This window comes from Quercus suber, unplaced genomic scaffold (genome assembly GCF_002906115.3).
Source record: "Quercus suber isolate HL8 unplaced genomic scaffold, Cork oak 2.0 scaffold_52, whole genome shotgun sequence".
Classification (NCBI taxonomy): Eukaryota; Viridiplantae; Streptophyta; class Magnoliopsida; order Fagales; family Fagaceae; genus Quercus; species Quercus suber.
The window spans coordinates 2,005,213-2,021,098 of record NW_027069517.1 but is presented as its reverse complement, the minus strand read 5'-3'; the positions used below and the strand labels follow the sequence as shown (position 1 = coordinate 2,021,098).

General features: G+C 33.6%; 1 protein-coding gene and 1 pseudogene across 1 annotated transcript; one reads left to right on the top strand and one right to left on the bottom strand.

The window, feature by feature from the left end:
• Window positions 1–359: 359 nt before the first annotated feature.
• On the bottom strand, window positions 360–5,514 carry LOC111997761 (wall-associated receptor kinase-like 14). The gene is made up of 3 exons (XM_024029909.2): window positions 4,460–5,514; window positions 2,423–2,500; window positions 360–1,835 (listed from the first exon to the last, which is right to left on the bottom strand). Exons 1-3 carry the CDS (start codon window positions 5,226–5,228, stop codon window positions 550–552), a joined length of 2,133 nt encoding a protein of 710 aa, XP_023885677.1. The 5' UTR covers window positions 5,229–5,514; the 3' UTR covers window positions 360–549.
• Window positions 5,515–10,073: 4,559 nt separating this feature from the next.
• On the top strand, window positions 10,074–15,863 carry LOC111997781 (protein FAR1-RELATED SEQUENCE 11-like; annotated as a pseudogene).
• Window positions 15,864–15,886: the final 23 nt, after the last annotated feature.

Genomic DNA, 15,886 nt, shown 5'->3' with positions numbered 1-15,886 from the left:
ATAAAACAACATGAAAAATGAAAAAGATAATGGAAAACATTCCCATGTAAATATAGTCTGCTTTATTGAGTATGTGAGAATTGTCAATTTTTACCAATGTGGCATGTGGTCTAGTGGTCAAGCCTAGGGTCAACAAGACTTAGGTCTTGGATTTGAGTCTCCTTAATCCCCACTAGTGAGCGCGTTGACGCTCATCTTCCTTTGTGTTGCATTGGGCAACCACTATGCATTTTTTTTAATTACAGAAAAAAAAAAAAAAAAAAAAGGAAAAAAGAAGAAGAAGAGAATTGTCAGCTTCTACTTAATAGCATAGCCATATACAATCATACATAACCCTATATAGTGACGAATACAAAAAATAAAAAAAGTAAAAACGAGAAAAACACTACATAACTCTTTAAGCACTGTCCACAAGCATATACTTACTAGTGTACAATGATGAGGAATTGACAAAACTGTAATACTGGAAAACTATATATATTGGCTGTATCGACAGGAGATAAGATGAAACTAAGCACCCGAAAAAGAAAAAAAGAAAAAACTCTAATGTCACTGAATTACATTATTTAGCAAACTGCTTGATGAAGGTGAGCTCTGTTCACTTAACCATGGGTCCTGCACAGAAATTGGTGAATTATCCCTTACCCTTTCCATTGAGTTAATGCTACCAACTTGTGTCTGCAACACAAACAGTTCTCCACTCTCCAATCCAGCTTTCTTAATCATCACGCTTAGAGGTTTTTCACTTATGTTAGATGAAGAAGAGCAAGAAGATGCCTCTGATGATGAAGCTGTACTATATTTTTCTTCTGAAGTTTCCCATCTACTAAGAGTGATTCTTTCTAATTCAGCAGCCACTTCCATCATTGATGGCCTCATGTCTCTGTGAAATGCAAGGCATCTGAATGCTAGCTCGGCCACCTTATGCACTGACGAAAGAGTCCAAGCATCCCTATGTGGCTCCAGGAATGGGTCTATCATCTCATCTAAATGTCCCTTTCCTATCCTGTCAATAGCAAGAGCAGCCAAGTTCACCTCATCTTGAGGCCGCGTGAAGTCCACTACTTTCAATGCTGAAATGATCTCAACAAGAACTACACCAAAGCTATAAACATCACTTTTATCAGACAGATGAAAGCACTGATGGTATTGAGGATCAAGGTATCCTGGAGTCCCTTGTGGGGCGGTTGAAATGTGAGATGTTTCAGTCAAACCAAGTCTAGAAAGACCAAAGTCTGCAACTTTGGACTGGAAATTTTTATCCAGGAGTATGTTGCTTGACTTGATGTCTCTATGGTATATTGGAGGCTTAATAGCAGAGTGAAGATGGGCAATGGCCTGAGCAGTTTCAGTAGCAATGGTAAGGCGAACTTGCCAGGAAAGTCCATCTCCTCTCTCTCTTTGTAAATGCTGACATAAAGTTCCATTGGGCATGAATTCATAAACTAGGATCTGCTCACCATATTCGATAGAGCAACCTAAGAGGCGGACTAGATTCGGGTGGCTGACTGATGAAAGGAGCTTGATCTCATTCATGACTTGCTCAATGCTGTCAGTATCTTTATGTCTGATCCTTTTGATGGCAACCCACTCATCACTGTGGAGTTTTCCTGCATAAACTGTTCCATAGGCTCCAGTTCCCAGCCTTTGTTTCTCTGAGAAGCTGTTTGTTGCCTTTTGTATTTCTTTGTAGTCATAGATTGGAATGCTGCAGTTTCCAGTAGCTTCAGATAGACGGCGTTTTGCACTGTGTCTGGCTTTTGATTTGGAGCGCCGCCGAACAAAACAGCAAATTAGACCCAGAGTGATCATTAAAGAAGCTCCAGCAGCAAGGCCTGAGAAAGGAGAATTGAACATTGGAATGCGAAATTGTTCGTGAAAATTCAATGTTCCATTGTTAGCTTATACAAATGCTTACTCCTAGAACAAAATTATCTAAACAACATTTTTTTTTTTGTTTGATAGCCAATTGAGGCTAAAAGAAATAGGACTTATTTGAAAACACTGCCATGGCCATTAGAAAAACTAGGCTTCTAATGCTGCTAAAAGGCATGCAAGTCAATTTGTACACGGCAATTGAAAGAGATTGGGGACTGGAAATATACAAGTATTAATCCTGCCAAGAATTATAAGCTGGAGAATGAAGACTCAGAAGAGTCATGCAGGGGGTTCCAATTTGCAACATTTGCTCTGCAATTCAAGTGCTAGAGTAATCATTTTTCTATTCTCCATTAACATAACTTCAGAAGAAGTCCTCAAAATAATTATTAGACTGAAAGAACTTGGAACTCTTAGTTCATCTCAACTCCAATCACAAGTAGTAACTTACACCAACCAGTTGTGTCTCAAATTCAAGTTCATGTGAAGTGGTCAAACAGCAACATTATGGTATTGTTCCCCAATTAGTGAAAAGACCAATTACCTCCAATTAACACAGCCACTCTAGTTGTTCCTCCACATTTGCCAGACATGTACTTTTCTGGGTTGCACACTGAAGAAACTGTTTATGTAGCAAAAATCAGACACAATTAGTAAGTTGACAATTACTGTAGTATAAATTCGGATAGATAATTGCTATCTAAATTATGAAACTTTTGGAGAGCATCTTTGATTAAGACATATAATGTAGTTGTTAGCCTTTCGACTTTAGAAATTAGTTCCAAGTTCCAACAATTCTTTATTAAAATTGTGGTGTAGAATAGTGATGCATGTTGTGTGAGACGTTCTATTAAGAAACTTATACAAGTTGGCCCCGGTTTAACATATAGTTTATGCACAAACTGTAAATGATGTAAACAACAACTAAATTCATTTTATTTTTTGTTGAATAACTCTTTTCCTTTATTTCATTAAACTATTGTAAGATAGTTGATACTTCTTCTGATTGAAAATTTTCTTCAAGTTTGACAAAAAACGCACCTAACTAAAATCATTTTCAACTTCGGATATATACCACACCATTAGATCAAAAGTTTGACAAAAGTGTTCCTTTCTCACACCAATTATGAAATCTATTTATCGACATCCCTTATCAACTCTGTATTAATTTATACTTGGGTCTCAAATATTGGCTTTGGACTAAGAGGTGCCGTATTCTCTTTGGTGTTTCTAACTTTCTACAAGTTTCTCACAATCCAAGCACATATCCTAAGAAGACAAACAAAATATCAAGATGCAACAAAGTCACCAAAACAATGCATAAAGGATCCATCAAGATGTGCATTAGGTATAACCACCCATTCCTATACATGACCATCACTATTATCATTCCCTTGCTTATAGCAGACAAAAAGATTTTTGTTTAAAAAAAAGTGTTAAAAGAAAAATTAGTCGGGTCCTCGACCAAATGATTAATGAAAATCAGCCACTTGGGCTACCTTTTTTTGGGGGGCTACTTGATTAGTTTGACTTGACAACCGTCCCTCAAATGATGGACCGGTCCCATAAGTTGAGTAGAATCGATTTTAAGGACCATGGCTCAACCATTTACGGGTCCTACTTGGGTCACCACTCACCAATAAATTACTTTTGTTCCATAAAGTTAACATTGTTATCATTCATCACGGCACCCAGAGAATTTCGGTTTGCTGCTTAGCCAAAAAAGTTTAAATTGGTAATCAATTACTAACACTATGCCTGTTTCATTTAGTTTATCATAAGCTTTCCTTCGGTGGCATTTGCCTAAAATTGAATATGAAATTGAAAACTCAATTAGACATATTAAATTTTATGGATTTTTTTCCCTACTATTTTTAGCATTTTAATATTCTGTTACTTCCTCAGAGTCCAAATTAATAAAATTTATAGAAGGATCGTACCTACAGCCTAGTGCTACACCGAGAAAAGTCAAATCAAATCACGATATTACATTTCTCGACTCAATCAAAGCTGTGACCTTAATTTCAGGAGCTAAATTATTCCCTTAAAAAGATAGATAAATAATAATAATAATAATAGGGCCAAATTATTACTACTAATAATGAAAGTTATGCTCAAGCATACTCTAACACTCAACATCCCCCAACGGCCCAACTATCTATTTAAAAAAAAAAAAAAAGATTAGGTGAAGGACAGTTTCAAAAATGTTGTAATTGAGGATCATCATAGTGCTCAATACAACATAAACAATATTAATTTTTTTTAATGATAATTAAATTCAATTAACAAGGGTAAGAATACAATATTTTTCACAACAAATTTTACAAATTTCAAAGTGATTAACGGTTAGTGATGATAAGACCTCAACAATTATAAAAAAAAACATTTTTGTAAGTTTTAGTTTTTTTAACTAGTAAAGTTTTTTATTCAAAAAATTAATTAGTGTTTTTATCTAATAGTTGCTAAAAAAATCTATTAGTGTTTTAGTAGTTGATCAACTAAGTAATTCTAAGAAATATTATAATAACAAACCAACACAATTAAAAATCAAAAACAAAATTTTGAAGTAACCGGAACAGACCTTTGCGGCAATCGGAACCAGCCAGATATCCATCGCCTTCAAATCCATCTTTGCACTTGCACCTAGAACCGTTCCGTCCAGTTTCCGGTAGCTGCACAGACGAGGTACAATTAGCGTACTCAGAACACTGGCAATTCCCCTCGAGCCACCAACCAAGCTGAACAATCTGAACCTCCAAAGACACCGAGGATGTCGAGTTGTTCAAAGACTCGAGAAATATCGACGACACAAAATACGAGCAATTCCTGTTGGTCACGTTTTCAAAATCGATAAAACTACGTTGTTGGCTTTCTGTATAGCAGCTTATGTTGTAGTTGCTACTACTGATCGAGTTGTTAATAGTGCTATTATTATTGGTATCAGCATCACAACTCGGAGACTCGAAGTGGGTTTGAACGAGCGTGGCTGGAATCACACAAGGTGAAATGGGTGCTGAACATTTTTGCAAGAGAATCGCGTTTCGAAACGTGGGTGCGTAGTTGGGACTGTAGAGCTGGCGAAGGGTTTGAATGGAACGGTTGCATTGAGCAGCTATGGTGATCATTATGTTTTCGGAGTCTATGGTTTGGACTGGGAATTCGCCTATATAGATGGCGCTGTTGGTGCAGCTTAGGCTTATATCGCAGCCTGGAGAGAACCCAAATGGGTATTGAAGAGTTTTGGAGCCACATGTTCGATTGCAGTAGTGAATGGAAGCTTGGGATGTGAGTAGTAGTGGGAAGAGCAGGATTGGCAAAAGGATTAGAATTGGGACTTTTGTTATGTTCATGGAAGAGTTTTTGGTTTTGGACAAAGAAAAGTGGATTTCAGGGACACAAGTTTATGTTTGTGTGTTAGGATTGGAGTTCTTGAAATATTGAAGTTGTGCTCTAAGAATGACATGTGGAGTGTGACATTTGTTTTTTGAGGAGGAGAGCTAAAGAGTCTAGCTTCTTGAACAAAATTACTCGCTTTTGTGTTGGGTTTGAAATTGATTGAAATGTATTTGGAAAGCGAAATATGAAAAAGACAATTGTATTAGACTAAAATCTGTCAATGGAGAGAGAGATAAAGAGGTCGATTTAGTTCAGGTTTCACACTTCTTTTCACACCTTATATCTTTGGTCCTTTTCGCACATTTCTGTAGTGTCACGAAATCAAGTATACACCTAATGTGAGAGACAGAGACAGAGATTTTTTTTTTTTCTTTTTTTTGGATGAAGTGAGAGACTTTTGAATTTGGTAAGAAAGACAAGGAGACATGAATACAGAGACTTCTTAATTCTTATTGACCAATTAATTGCTCCTTAATTAAGCTGTTCTTTTCCTTTGTTTTTCTTTTCGTTCTGTCATAATTTCATCTACATTCATTGTTCTAACCAGTAATCATGAGTCATGAGTCATGAGTCATGAGTCATCAATTTTACTACGATTTTATCACGAATCTTGACTCTGCCAGTCTCTGTAATATGTCATATGGGATCAGCAATATTATTACAAACAAATTATTATGTTAAAATTGTTATTTTTAGGAAAATAATCTTTACTTTAAATATATTAGGGGAAATTGTTTGTTTCTGGTATTCGGCTCACATGAAAAATCATAAATTTACCTATTTTTTTTCATATACATATATAAACAATGATTTAATTCACAAATTTTAAAATTTTAATAAAAAATTTTGGAATAAAAGAAGAAATATTATCTGAATCTTTATTGATATTTGTATCAACAATTTAGTTTAAGTGAAATCGCATCTTGAAGATGCAATCTCATAATTTAATAAAATCTCATCTTCAAAATGCAATTTCATGTCACATGCTTGGCCAAAATGGCACAATAGCATTGTTTACTAAAATATATATTAATCTACCACTGTTTTGAAAATATGTAGGGATTTACCACTTTTTGGATACTCTAGTTTGCGCTACTCGAGTTTAATGAATTTGAGTTCTATGGAAAAATTTTGAAAATTTTTAATGGTTCTATCAAATTTTTTGGCAAGTTTGAAGACTATTTTTTTCAAAGAACTCAAGTTTATGAAACTTGAGTTACACGACAAACTCAAGTTTCACAAACTTGAGTTTCAAAAAGATGGTAGATTGCTAAATATTTCACAAATAATGGTATATTGCAAAATATTTTGCAAAAGGATGGTATTTGGCCATTTTGGCCTCACATGCTTAGCATTTTTTTGTCATGATTACAAGTATAGTTGTCAGTATCATACAATATGCGATACACATATGATATATACTGTATTGAGTAAAAAAAGTTTCATATCATATATAGATATGCATCAATTATGCTCATGAATCGTATAATAGACATGCATATTTTTATAAATTGTATCGTATCGGATAATACATAAACATATGGATTTAAATTGAGTTTTTTAATTTGTTAAAACTTGTATTTTGATTTAACTTCAACAAGTTGTTCAATTTGTTTTCAACACAAATTTTTTATGTTACTTGATTGGCCCAATAAAATAACATGACCATGAGGTTTATTTATTTATTTATTTTTCCCTACAAAATTTGGACCACACACTTGATTTCACTTTCATATTTGCAATTTTTTTTTTATATGTTCTGAATAATATATTAATAACAATATAATTATTTTCATTTTATTTTTGCCGTTTTTCTTATAACTCTAAGAAGCTAGAATGCCAATAAGAGATATAAAGAAGAAGTTATTAAATAGAAAAACAAGAAGAGAAAGTAACAATTTGAACCTGATGAAGAAAATGTCAATGAAGAAATAGTTTTGCAAGATGATGAACATTATGATAACATTGACTTAGATGAATTTGATTAGATAAATGATAAGAAATAAATTACTTTTTTGGCTTAAATATAATTTATTATCAATTTTTAGTTTAATCAATTTGTATGTCATTTTTGGTGGAAGGAAGTTGTCATTGCACCAATGCTTGCTTTCTATTTAAATGAGATAAAAGAAAAAAAAAATGACAATTTTTGAGAGAAATTAGTTTACTAGAATGAATATCATCTTCTTTTTTTTAATAAATTCAATAGTTATAACGACTAACGAGGGAAAGAGGATTTAAAGTTGAACCCTAAACTTCTTTATTGCAAACACTGGAAGGTATCCCATAAACTACAAGTGTTGTCAAGCACGTGTTTATAAGTTCTATTATAAGTAAATTCTATTTGTAGAGCTTAAAATTAGGTTAAAATGCATCTTTTATCTTTGAAATTTAGTCTGAAGTTCAATTTTCATTCTTTAATTTTAAAATTTTACAATTTCATCCCTAATAAGTTAAAATGTATCAATTTCATCGTTCCATCCATCTATAGTTAAATTTATTCAAGTCATTTCAGTTCAAATCAACACTTCATTTGTCATAAAGGCAATTCTTTAATAGCATATAAATGAATTGATGGATATTATATCTTTCAGAATTAATAAAATAAAAATTTAAGTTAATTTCAAAGATGAAAACTGTGTTTCTTTCTATCTTAAATTTTTTGAAAATTTGAAGTTGTCAATGCTCAATATAAGGCTGTGGACTGAGACTATTCTAGGTAAACGTTGAGCTCTTCAGAGATGGAAATATGGTTGTTGAAACCCATTAACGATTAACCCATGATGCCCCTATTGGTACAATTTCAGAGTTCAGACATACATAAGAATCCAAAAAAGATCAAATAAAATTTGGTCTCTGTTACGAAGCCCATAAACCCAGTGGACCCAATTGGCACACTCATCATGGACAGCACACACTAAATAAAACAAGTACGGACCGCACCAACACAAAGTTATCTTCTTCTTTTTTTTCTTTTTCCTTTTTGGATGGAAACACAAAGTTATTATAGGGATTAGAGAATGGTTGTATGTAATTATTTCATGAGAAATATGTGGACAAAGCTTTTGTATCATAGCTTTTGTCACTTGATATGGCTGACTGTGATGAATAAAGAAAGGCTTTTGTTACCGTGTGCCGTAAGCCAATGATAGTGGGTGGCTTTATGCATAGGAAGTTGAAATAAGCTGTACAAGCAAAATGACAAATATGGCATCCAATTTTTTTAACAAGCCGGATCTATCCTCCAACCAGCCAGATTTGTCCTCTAACCTCAATTTTTTTAACATGACAAAAATGCTCTTTTTACAACTTACTTTACCAATACTACTTTCTCTCCATTTTCTATTTCATCTCCCACAAATACTTACTTTATCAATATTTATTTTTCCCTCTCCTCCACTTTACAATATCATAGAAAAAAGGTTAAAATACAAAATTGACCCTCTAAACTTTAGCTTTTGTCATTTCAATCTTCTAAATTTCAGTTTTGTCATTTCAGTTTTTTAAGTTTCAAATTTTATCAATTCAGTCTTCCGTTACCCTTTAATTAAGTGTTGTCGTTACGATGTCGTTTTGGTTTTTTTTTTTTTTCTTAATTTTACTAAAATACTTTAATTACAAAAAAAAAAAAAAAAAATCTAACGAGAACGACGACGTTCCCCTGGCTCTAAAAATCAAAAACATCACTAATACATGTACGGATAAGAAGAGAAGGTTGAGAATCGGTCTCACGTACGTCCTTATGTTGAGGGTTTCATTGTGCCAGGAGAAGACGCTGAGGAACGCGTCTTTGAGCGGCCACTCGCACCGGTAATAGTCCAATATGTACTCATTGTCTCTCAGATATTCCGGCAACTCCTCGTACTTCACCAATCACCACTCGAATCTCTACCTCTTCTTCTCCGCCTTCGTCTTCTTCGTCTCCTGTTGAGTTTCCGAGCCTGCTCGATTTGGACTCCTTGCGCTTTTCTGGCGAACGATACTCATCGTCGTCGCCGTAGCTTTCCATGAGATTTTGTTCTCCAGTGAAAAATCTGCCGGATCTGAACTCTCCGACAGATCTGTGAGGTCCGAGTCCCGAGAGGTTCTGATCGATCATTTCCTTCAATTTTTGAGCCCTTTCTATTTATACCCAACGAGGACCGGTGTGAGACAATTAAATAAAGCTACTACATGAATACAGTGAAGCTTCTCGGCGTTTTTAGCTTCTTCTTTTGGGTTGGGATAGAGTAAGGGTCATTCCCATTTGTTTTTTTTTTTTTTGGTTAATTAAAGTATTTTAGTATTTTAAAAAAAAAAAAAAACAAAAACAAAAACGATGTTGTTTTGGATTAGTTAACGGCAGCACTTAACTGAAGGATAACGGAGGACTGAATTGACAAAACTAAAACTTAGATAATTGAAATGACAAAACTAAAACTTAGAGAACTGAAATGACAAAAGCTGAAACTTAGAGGATCAGTTTTACATTTTAGCCTAGAAAAAACTAAAAGAAGAGTTCAATGTTCAACAAAAATAGGGTACATATATTTCTTTTGTTCTTAATTTATTTTTCAAATATATTGAAATATGATGTCAATATTTATTTATCATTTTTGTTAAATTATTGTAGAATCAATGGATGAGAATTTTGTTGCAAGTGAGATTCATCAATTAGTTCCAATGAGTTGTTTTGACTTAAACGAATTACCTCAAGAAGGTATACTATTTTTTTCTATTTTATTTTATTTATAGTTTATATTTTATTTATAATTAAATATGATGTTGATTTTTTTTTTCCTTGTTACAACATAGAACAAATGAATGATATTGTAATTGCAAGTGAGATTTATCAAAGTGTTTCAAGGAATTGTGTTTACTTAAATGAGCTTCCAAATGATGGAGAAAATAATGACATTTGTGGGGAGGAATTAGTGGTTTGGAATGAATATCCAATGGAAGAAATAGGAGTTATTAAAGAAAATGAAAATATTAATTCAATAGAAAATGAGTTTGAACCTTTTGTTGGTCAATGTTTTCTTAGTGAAGAAGAGGCTTTCATTTTCTATAAAAATTATGCAAATCGATATGGTTTTACAATTCGAAAAGGTCATTTTGTCACAAAAAATGGAGAAAATGTAAGACGTGATTTCTTTTGTCACCGAAAAGGTAGACAACAATTAAAAAGAGTGGATTCGTCTAAGAAGCAACGAAATAGGATATCTACAAGATGTGGATGCGAAGCTCATCTAAGAATCACATTACGAAAGTCATTTGACATTTTTCCACAAGAATGGCATGTCACTAAGTTTGTTATAGATCACAATCATGAATTGTTGTCCCCTTCGGAAGTGAGATTTCTTCTGGCCAATCGAGTCATCACTAAAGAAGATAAAGATCGCATTCTCTTATTGAAAAATGGTGGACTTTCGGTTAGGCAAATAATACGTGTTATGGAGCTTGAGAAAGGTGTGAAGCATGGAGATCTTCCATTTTTTAAAAGAGATATCCATAACCTTTATGTGAAAATGAGAATGATGCATGCAATGAATGATGTTATAGGTCTCTTACAATTGTACAAAGTTGCTAAGGAAAAGAATTCTAAATTTCAATATGCATATACAACTGATGAAGAGAGTAGGTTGGAGCATATTTTTTGGGCGCCTACTCCTTGTTTCGATTGGTACCAAAAATATGGAGATGTGCTTGTTTTTTATATTACTTACAAACTAAATGCATATGACATGCCTTTTGGTATTTTTATTGGTACCAATAATCATGGAAAGAAAACTCTCTTTGGTTGTGCACTTCTTCGAAATGAAACAACTAGTGCATTTCAATGGTTAATGAAGGTACATAAATTATTTAATTATCTTGTAAGGTTGTGCAATTATTTTTCGATTTTATTTGATTAATTAGTAGTTTAATAGTATATATCCTACTATATTTTTTTCATGTGCTAATAACTTTGTATTTGATTTATAGACTTTTGCAAATTTAATGAAAAAGTCACCTAAGGCAATTTTAACAGATCAAGATCCATGGATTACAAAGACAATATCAAAAGAATTGCCATCCACAAAACATGCTTTTTGTATATGGCACATTACTGCTAAATTTAGTGGTTCATTTACGGCAATTCTTCATAGTCAATATTCAAATTGGTGCACAGATTTCTACAAGCTATATAAGTTAGACTCATGTGAAGAATTTGAGCATCAATGCTCTCAAGTAATGGCAAAATATGACATGCTTACTAACAAGCATGTAAGTGGTTTATATCAAATCAAGCATTTTTGGGTACCATGTTACCTTCGTGGCTATTTTTTTGGGGGAATGACAACAACCAGAAAATCCAAAAGTATAAATGCATTTATCAAACGATTTGTTAGTTCCCACATAAACTTGATGCAATTTATTGAACATGTAAGTCATTATTTATCGTTGCTTTCTTTTATTGTAGAATTTGGTTTATTTTTTTATTTGTTAATATTTGTAGTCTTTATGTGTCTTTAAATTATCTACAATTTGTAATTTTAGGTTGACCTTGCCATTGAAGATATTGAGCAAACACAATCACATGATACAATGTTGGAGAAATATAGAGGTTCTTCTTTAAGAACATTGTCACCGATAGAAGAACAAGCACATAGTGTGTTGACACCCTATGCTTTCAAAAATTTTCAAGAGGATTTTGGAAGAGCCACACAATATTCGGTGCTTCAAGAAAACGGTATTGAATTTGTATTGCAATATTATGAAGAAAAAACTAGTCAAAAGCACTTGGTCTTATGGGATGGTGAGATGACTAGTTGTAGTTGCAAGAATTTTGAATTTTGGGGTATACTTTGTCGTCACATACTTAGTGTATTCATTCACAAAGATTGTTACCGAATTCCATCTTTGTATCTTCCACCATGTTGGTGTCGCGAAACATCATTAAGTGGAAAAGAATTGATAGTGTAAAGTGATGAAAATTTAGTGGACAAGGAAAATATGGTTGATGTTAATGCTAATGCTACTGATGCTATTAATGGAGATTGTTTTGTTCGTTGTTCTCCGCTCTCAAAGACGAAAGGTCGCCCAAAGCAAAGAAGAATGAAAGGTGAACAAGAATTGGGAAAGCAAAAGAGAACTTGTGGGTTTTGTAAGCATGTTGGCCATAACATCTCTACATGTCCGGAGAAGGAGAAGGAGAAGGAAAACCCAACTTCCTCAAATGGTGCAAAGAAAATGAAAAATTGTACTTTAATAGATATGAGATTGAACCCAATATTTTATTTGAAATGTTAGGTCTTTTGCTTAAAAAATCACCAATATAATGTTTGTCAACTTTTTATTTTTGTCGGTGTTATATTATCATTTTGACAATACTAAGCCAATGAATATCATGCATTCTTGAAAAAATAGAAAATTTTGCCATGGAAATAATAGTGTTTCACTAAAATTGAAATCTAATGTCCCATATCATATCATGTATCATGACACTTTTTCAATCCAAAGCAAACTGGTCTTCTTACAACATTTGAAACACAAAATAGCGAGGTACTATTTTTAAACTTAAAATAATTTTAAAAATCACTATTTATGTTTAATTGTCTTAGGACACTAAATTTCTAACGCCTCTAACCCACTACTAATCAATAAAATATTTGTATTTCTTTCATTTTGGATTTTATTATTTTTACTATTTAAATAAAATAAATGTCAACTCCATGTAAGACCCTAAATCTATTGGGAAATATAACAGCGCACCAACACAACCCCACCAATTCACGCAAGTTTGTCCCAACAAAAAGTTGGTGGACTGAGGGTGGGGCCTCTCACATACTTACTATGATAAGGCTAGTGGTACAAGACCAAGAAAAAAAAAAAAAAAGCAATGACTCAAGCTCGTGCCATCACATATACAAATAGAAATTGCGGACTCAAAAGAAATTGGTCATTGTTGCATGAAACAAGATTTTATTGTCATGATACTTATTGACCTCATATCATCTTGAAATGTTTCAAGCATAGAAGTTATAAGAAGAAAATGTAGTGCGAATGTGTATTTTTCAAAATTCACACTCAATAAAAACTTAAAATTTAAAGATTTTATTGATGTGATCTCTATTTTTCCTAGAATTTTAAAATTTTGATTTTACCTCTTGAAGATGTATATTGTTTACATCAGTAGCCTCTTCATTTATACTTTTCAATTAAGTGTCACAAAATAATGTTATACGTAGGGGTGTTCACAAAACCGCATAAACCACAAAAACCGCTCACAAAATAGCATAACCGCACCACACCACATGTAACAGTATACTGCACCGCACCCCACTGCATGGTGCAGTGTGGTTTGCGGTTTTATAATAAGAAAACCGCACAAACTGCACCGCACCGCACACTCTCTATATATTAATATATTTATTTATTTTTAATATTAAATATATTATTAATAGTTTAATAACCCTAGTTTTCCAAAAAAAAAAAAAGTTTAATAACCCTAGCAAGTGTTGACTAGAAAAGCCAACCCAAAATAAAGAAAAACTAGTTAAATAATTTAAAACTTGGCCCAAAAAAATGGAAAAAATTAGTTTTGGGATGGGTAGGAAATGCCCAAAATTTGAAAAATATACCGACTTCAAAATGCATCTTATACAAAGTATCACACATGTGACTACAAAAATAAGGTGCAGTGCGTTTATGGTTCTGGCAAAACTCTAAACCGCATCGCAAAAAATAAGGTGATGTGAATAATAGACACAATTGATACTTATAATAAATTTCACAATAAATTTCATTATAATTAAAATAATTAATTGTAATATAAATACTTAAATAATTTCACAAACACTTATAAAAAGTTCCATTGGTAGCATTATTTAATCATTAAACTTAGATAATGGTTTGGAGTATGGTTTTTCCTTTTGCTGTTTAGTTCTTATGGAAACACCGTAATAGTGTTGTGTTTGAAAACATTCCACTCAATATGAATCTTCATAGTCACTGTCTAAGCCAAGCTGTGGATTTTTTCTTTTGTGTTGGAAAGGTGAGAAAGGTTAATCAAAGAAGCTTAATCCAAGTGAGTTGGTCCAAACCACCTGAAGGGTGGTTCAAACTTAATACGGATGGCACTTCAGGTGGGAACCTAGGCAATGGGGGACTGATCAGGGATAGCAGTGGACATTGGGTCAAGGGTTTTGCAAGATCCATTGGTTTTGCCACTAGTGTCACAGCAGAATTTTGGGCTTTAAGGGACGGGTTGAAGTTGGCTTTGAGTGAAAGAATTCAAAATTTGATTGTGGAGTTAGATGCAAGGGTGGTGGTTGATCTTATTAGCTCTAATGTGGATGCTGTTAAACCGTATTCTCCTTTACTGTGTGACTGCAGGTACTTATTGAGAAGGTTTCCTCGGGTTCAAGTGAAGCATGTTTATAGGGAAGGAAATCGTTGTGCTGATGCGCTTGCAAGATGGGGATGTTTAATGGATGATGCTTTTGTTGTATTTAATTATCTGCCAAGTACTACTGTTTTGTGTTTAGTTAACTCAGACTTGGCTGGTATGTATATTAATAGAACTGTTAGTGCTAGTCTCACCTCTAGTGTGGGATAACTCTTGTATGTTTTATGCACTTCCTTTTAACCAAAAAAAGAAAGAAAATTATTCACTTTATATACTGTGTAGGCCTTTGCGAAAAAAAATTTTTTTTTGTTATGTGGCTCTTTTTTGACCACGTATCCACATGAGGACAACATTTTTTTTTCCAGAAATTGTGGTGTAACCAGTAGAACTTGTTTCATAAATTTTGTCTTCCTTTCAACTGCTACACCGCTACAAGGGAAGAAAGTCTTGGTCTTTTTTTGACGAAAAAAGGTAGAAGTCTTAGTCTTCAATGGTAAATGTCTCTTCTCTTTCAGTTTCACTACATTTTTTTTTTCTTTCTTTCCCTCATTTTCTCTCAGATCCCATCTCTTACTCTATATTTTTTTCTTTCTTTCTTTCATTTCCTCAACAAACAGAGACCACTGAAATCAAAGAGAACTCAAGCATGAAATGGGGATGGTAAAGAAGCTTAATCCAAGTGAGCTGGTCCAAACCACCTGAAGGGTGGTTCAAACTTAATACGGATGGCGCTTCAGGTGGGAACCTAGGCAAAGCAGGGGGTGGGGGACTGATCAGGGATAGCAGTGGACATTGGGTCAAGGGTTTTGCAAGATCCATTGGTTTTGACACTAGTGTCACAGCAGAATTTTGGGCTTTAAGGGACGGGTTGAAGTTGGCTTTGAGTGAAAGAATTCAAAATTTGATTGTGGAGTTAGATGCAAGGGTGGTGGTTGATCTTATTAGCTCTAATGTGGATGCTGTTAAACCATATTCTCCTTTACTGTGTGACTGCAGGTACTTATTGAGAAGGTTTCCTCGGGTTCAAGTGAAGCATGTTTATAGGGAAGGAAATCATTGTACTGATGCGCTTGCAAGATGGGGATGTTTAATGGATGATGCTTTTGTTGTATTTAATTATCCGCCAAGTACTACTGTTTTGTGTTTAGTTAACTCAGACTTGGCTGGTATGTATATTAATAGAACTGATAGTGCTAGTCTCACCTCTAGTGTGGGATAACTCTTGTATGTTTTATGCACTTC

Excerpts from the sequence above, each read along its gene's own strand:
- LOC111997761 (XM_024029909.2), bottom strand. The coding sequence starts at position 5,228 with ATGAACATAACAAAAGTCCCAATTCTAATCCTTTTGCCAATCCTGCTC. Across the intron at positions 2,501-4,459 it reads TGGTTCCGATTGCCGCAAAG|TTTCTTCAGTGTGCAACCCA; the intron begins GTCTGTTCCGGT and ends CTACATAAACAG. Across the intron at positions 1,836-2,422 it reads AGTGGCTGTGTTAATTGGAG|GCCTTGCTGCTGGAGCTTCT; the intron begins GTAATTGGTCTT and ends CTCCTTTCTCAG.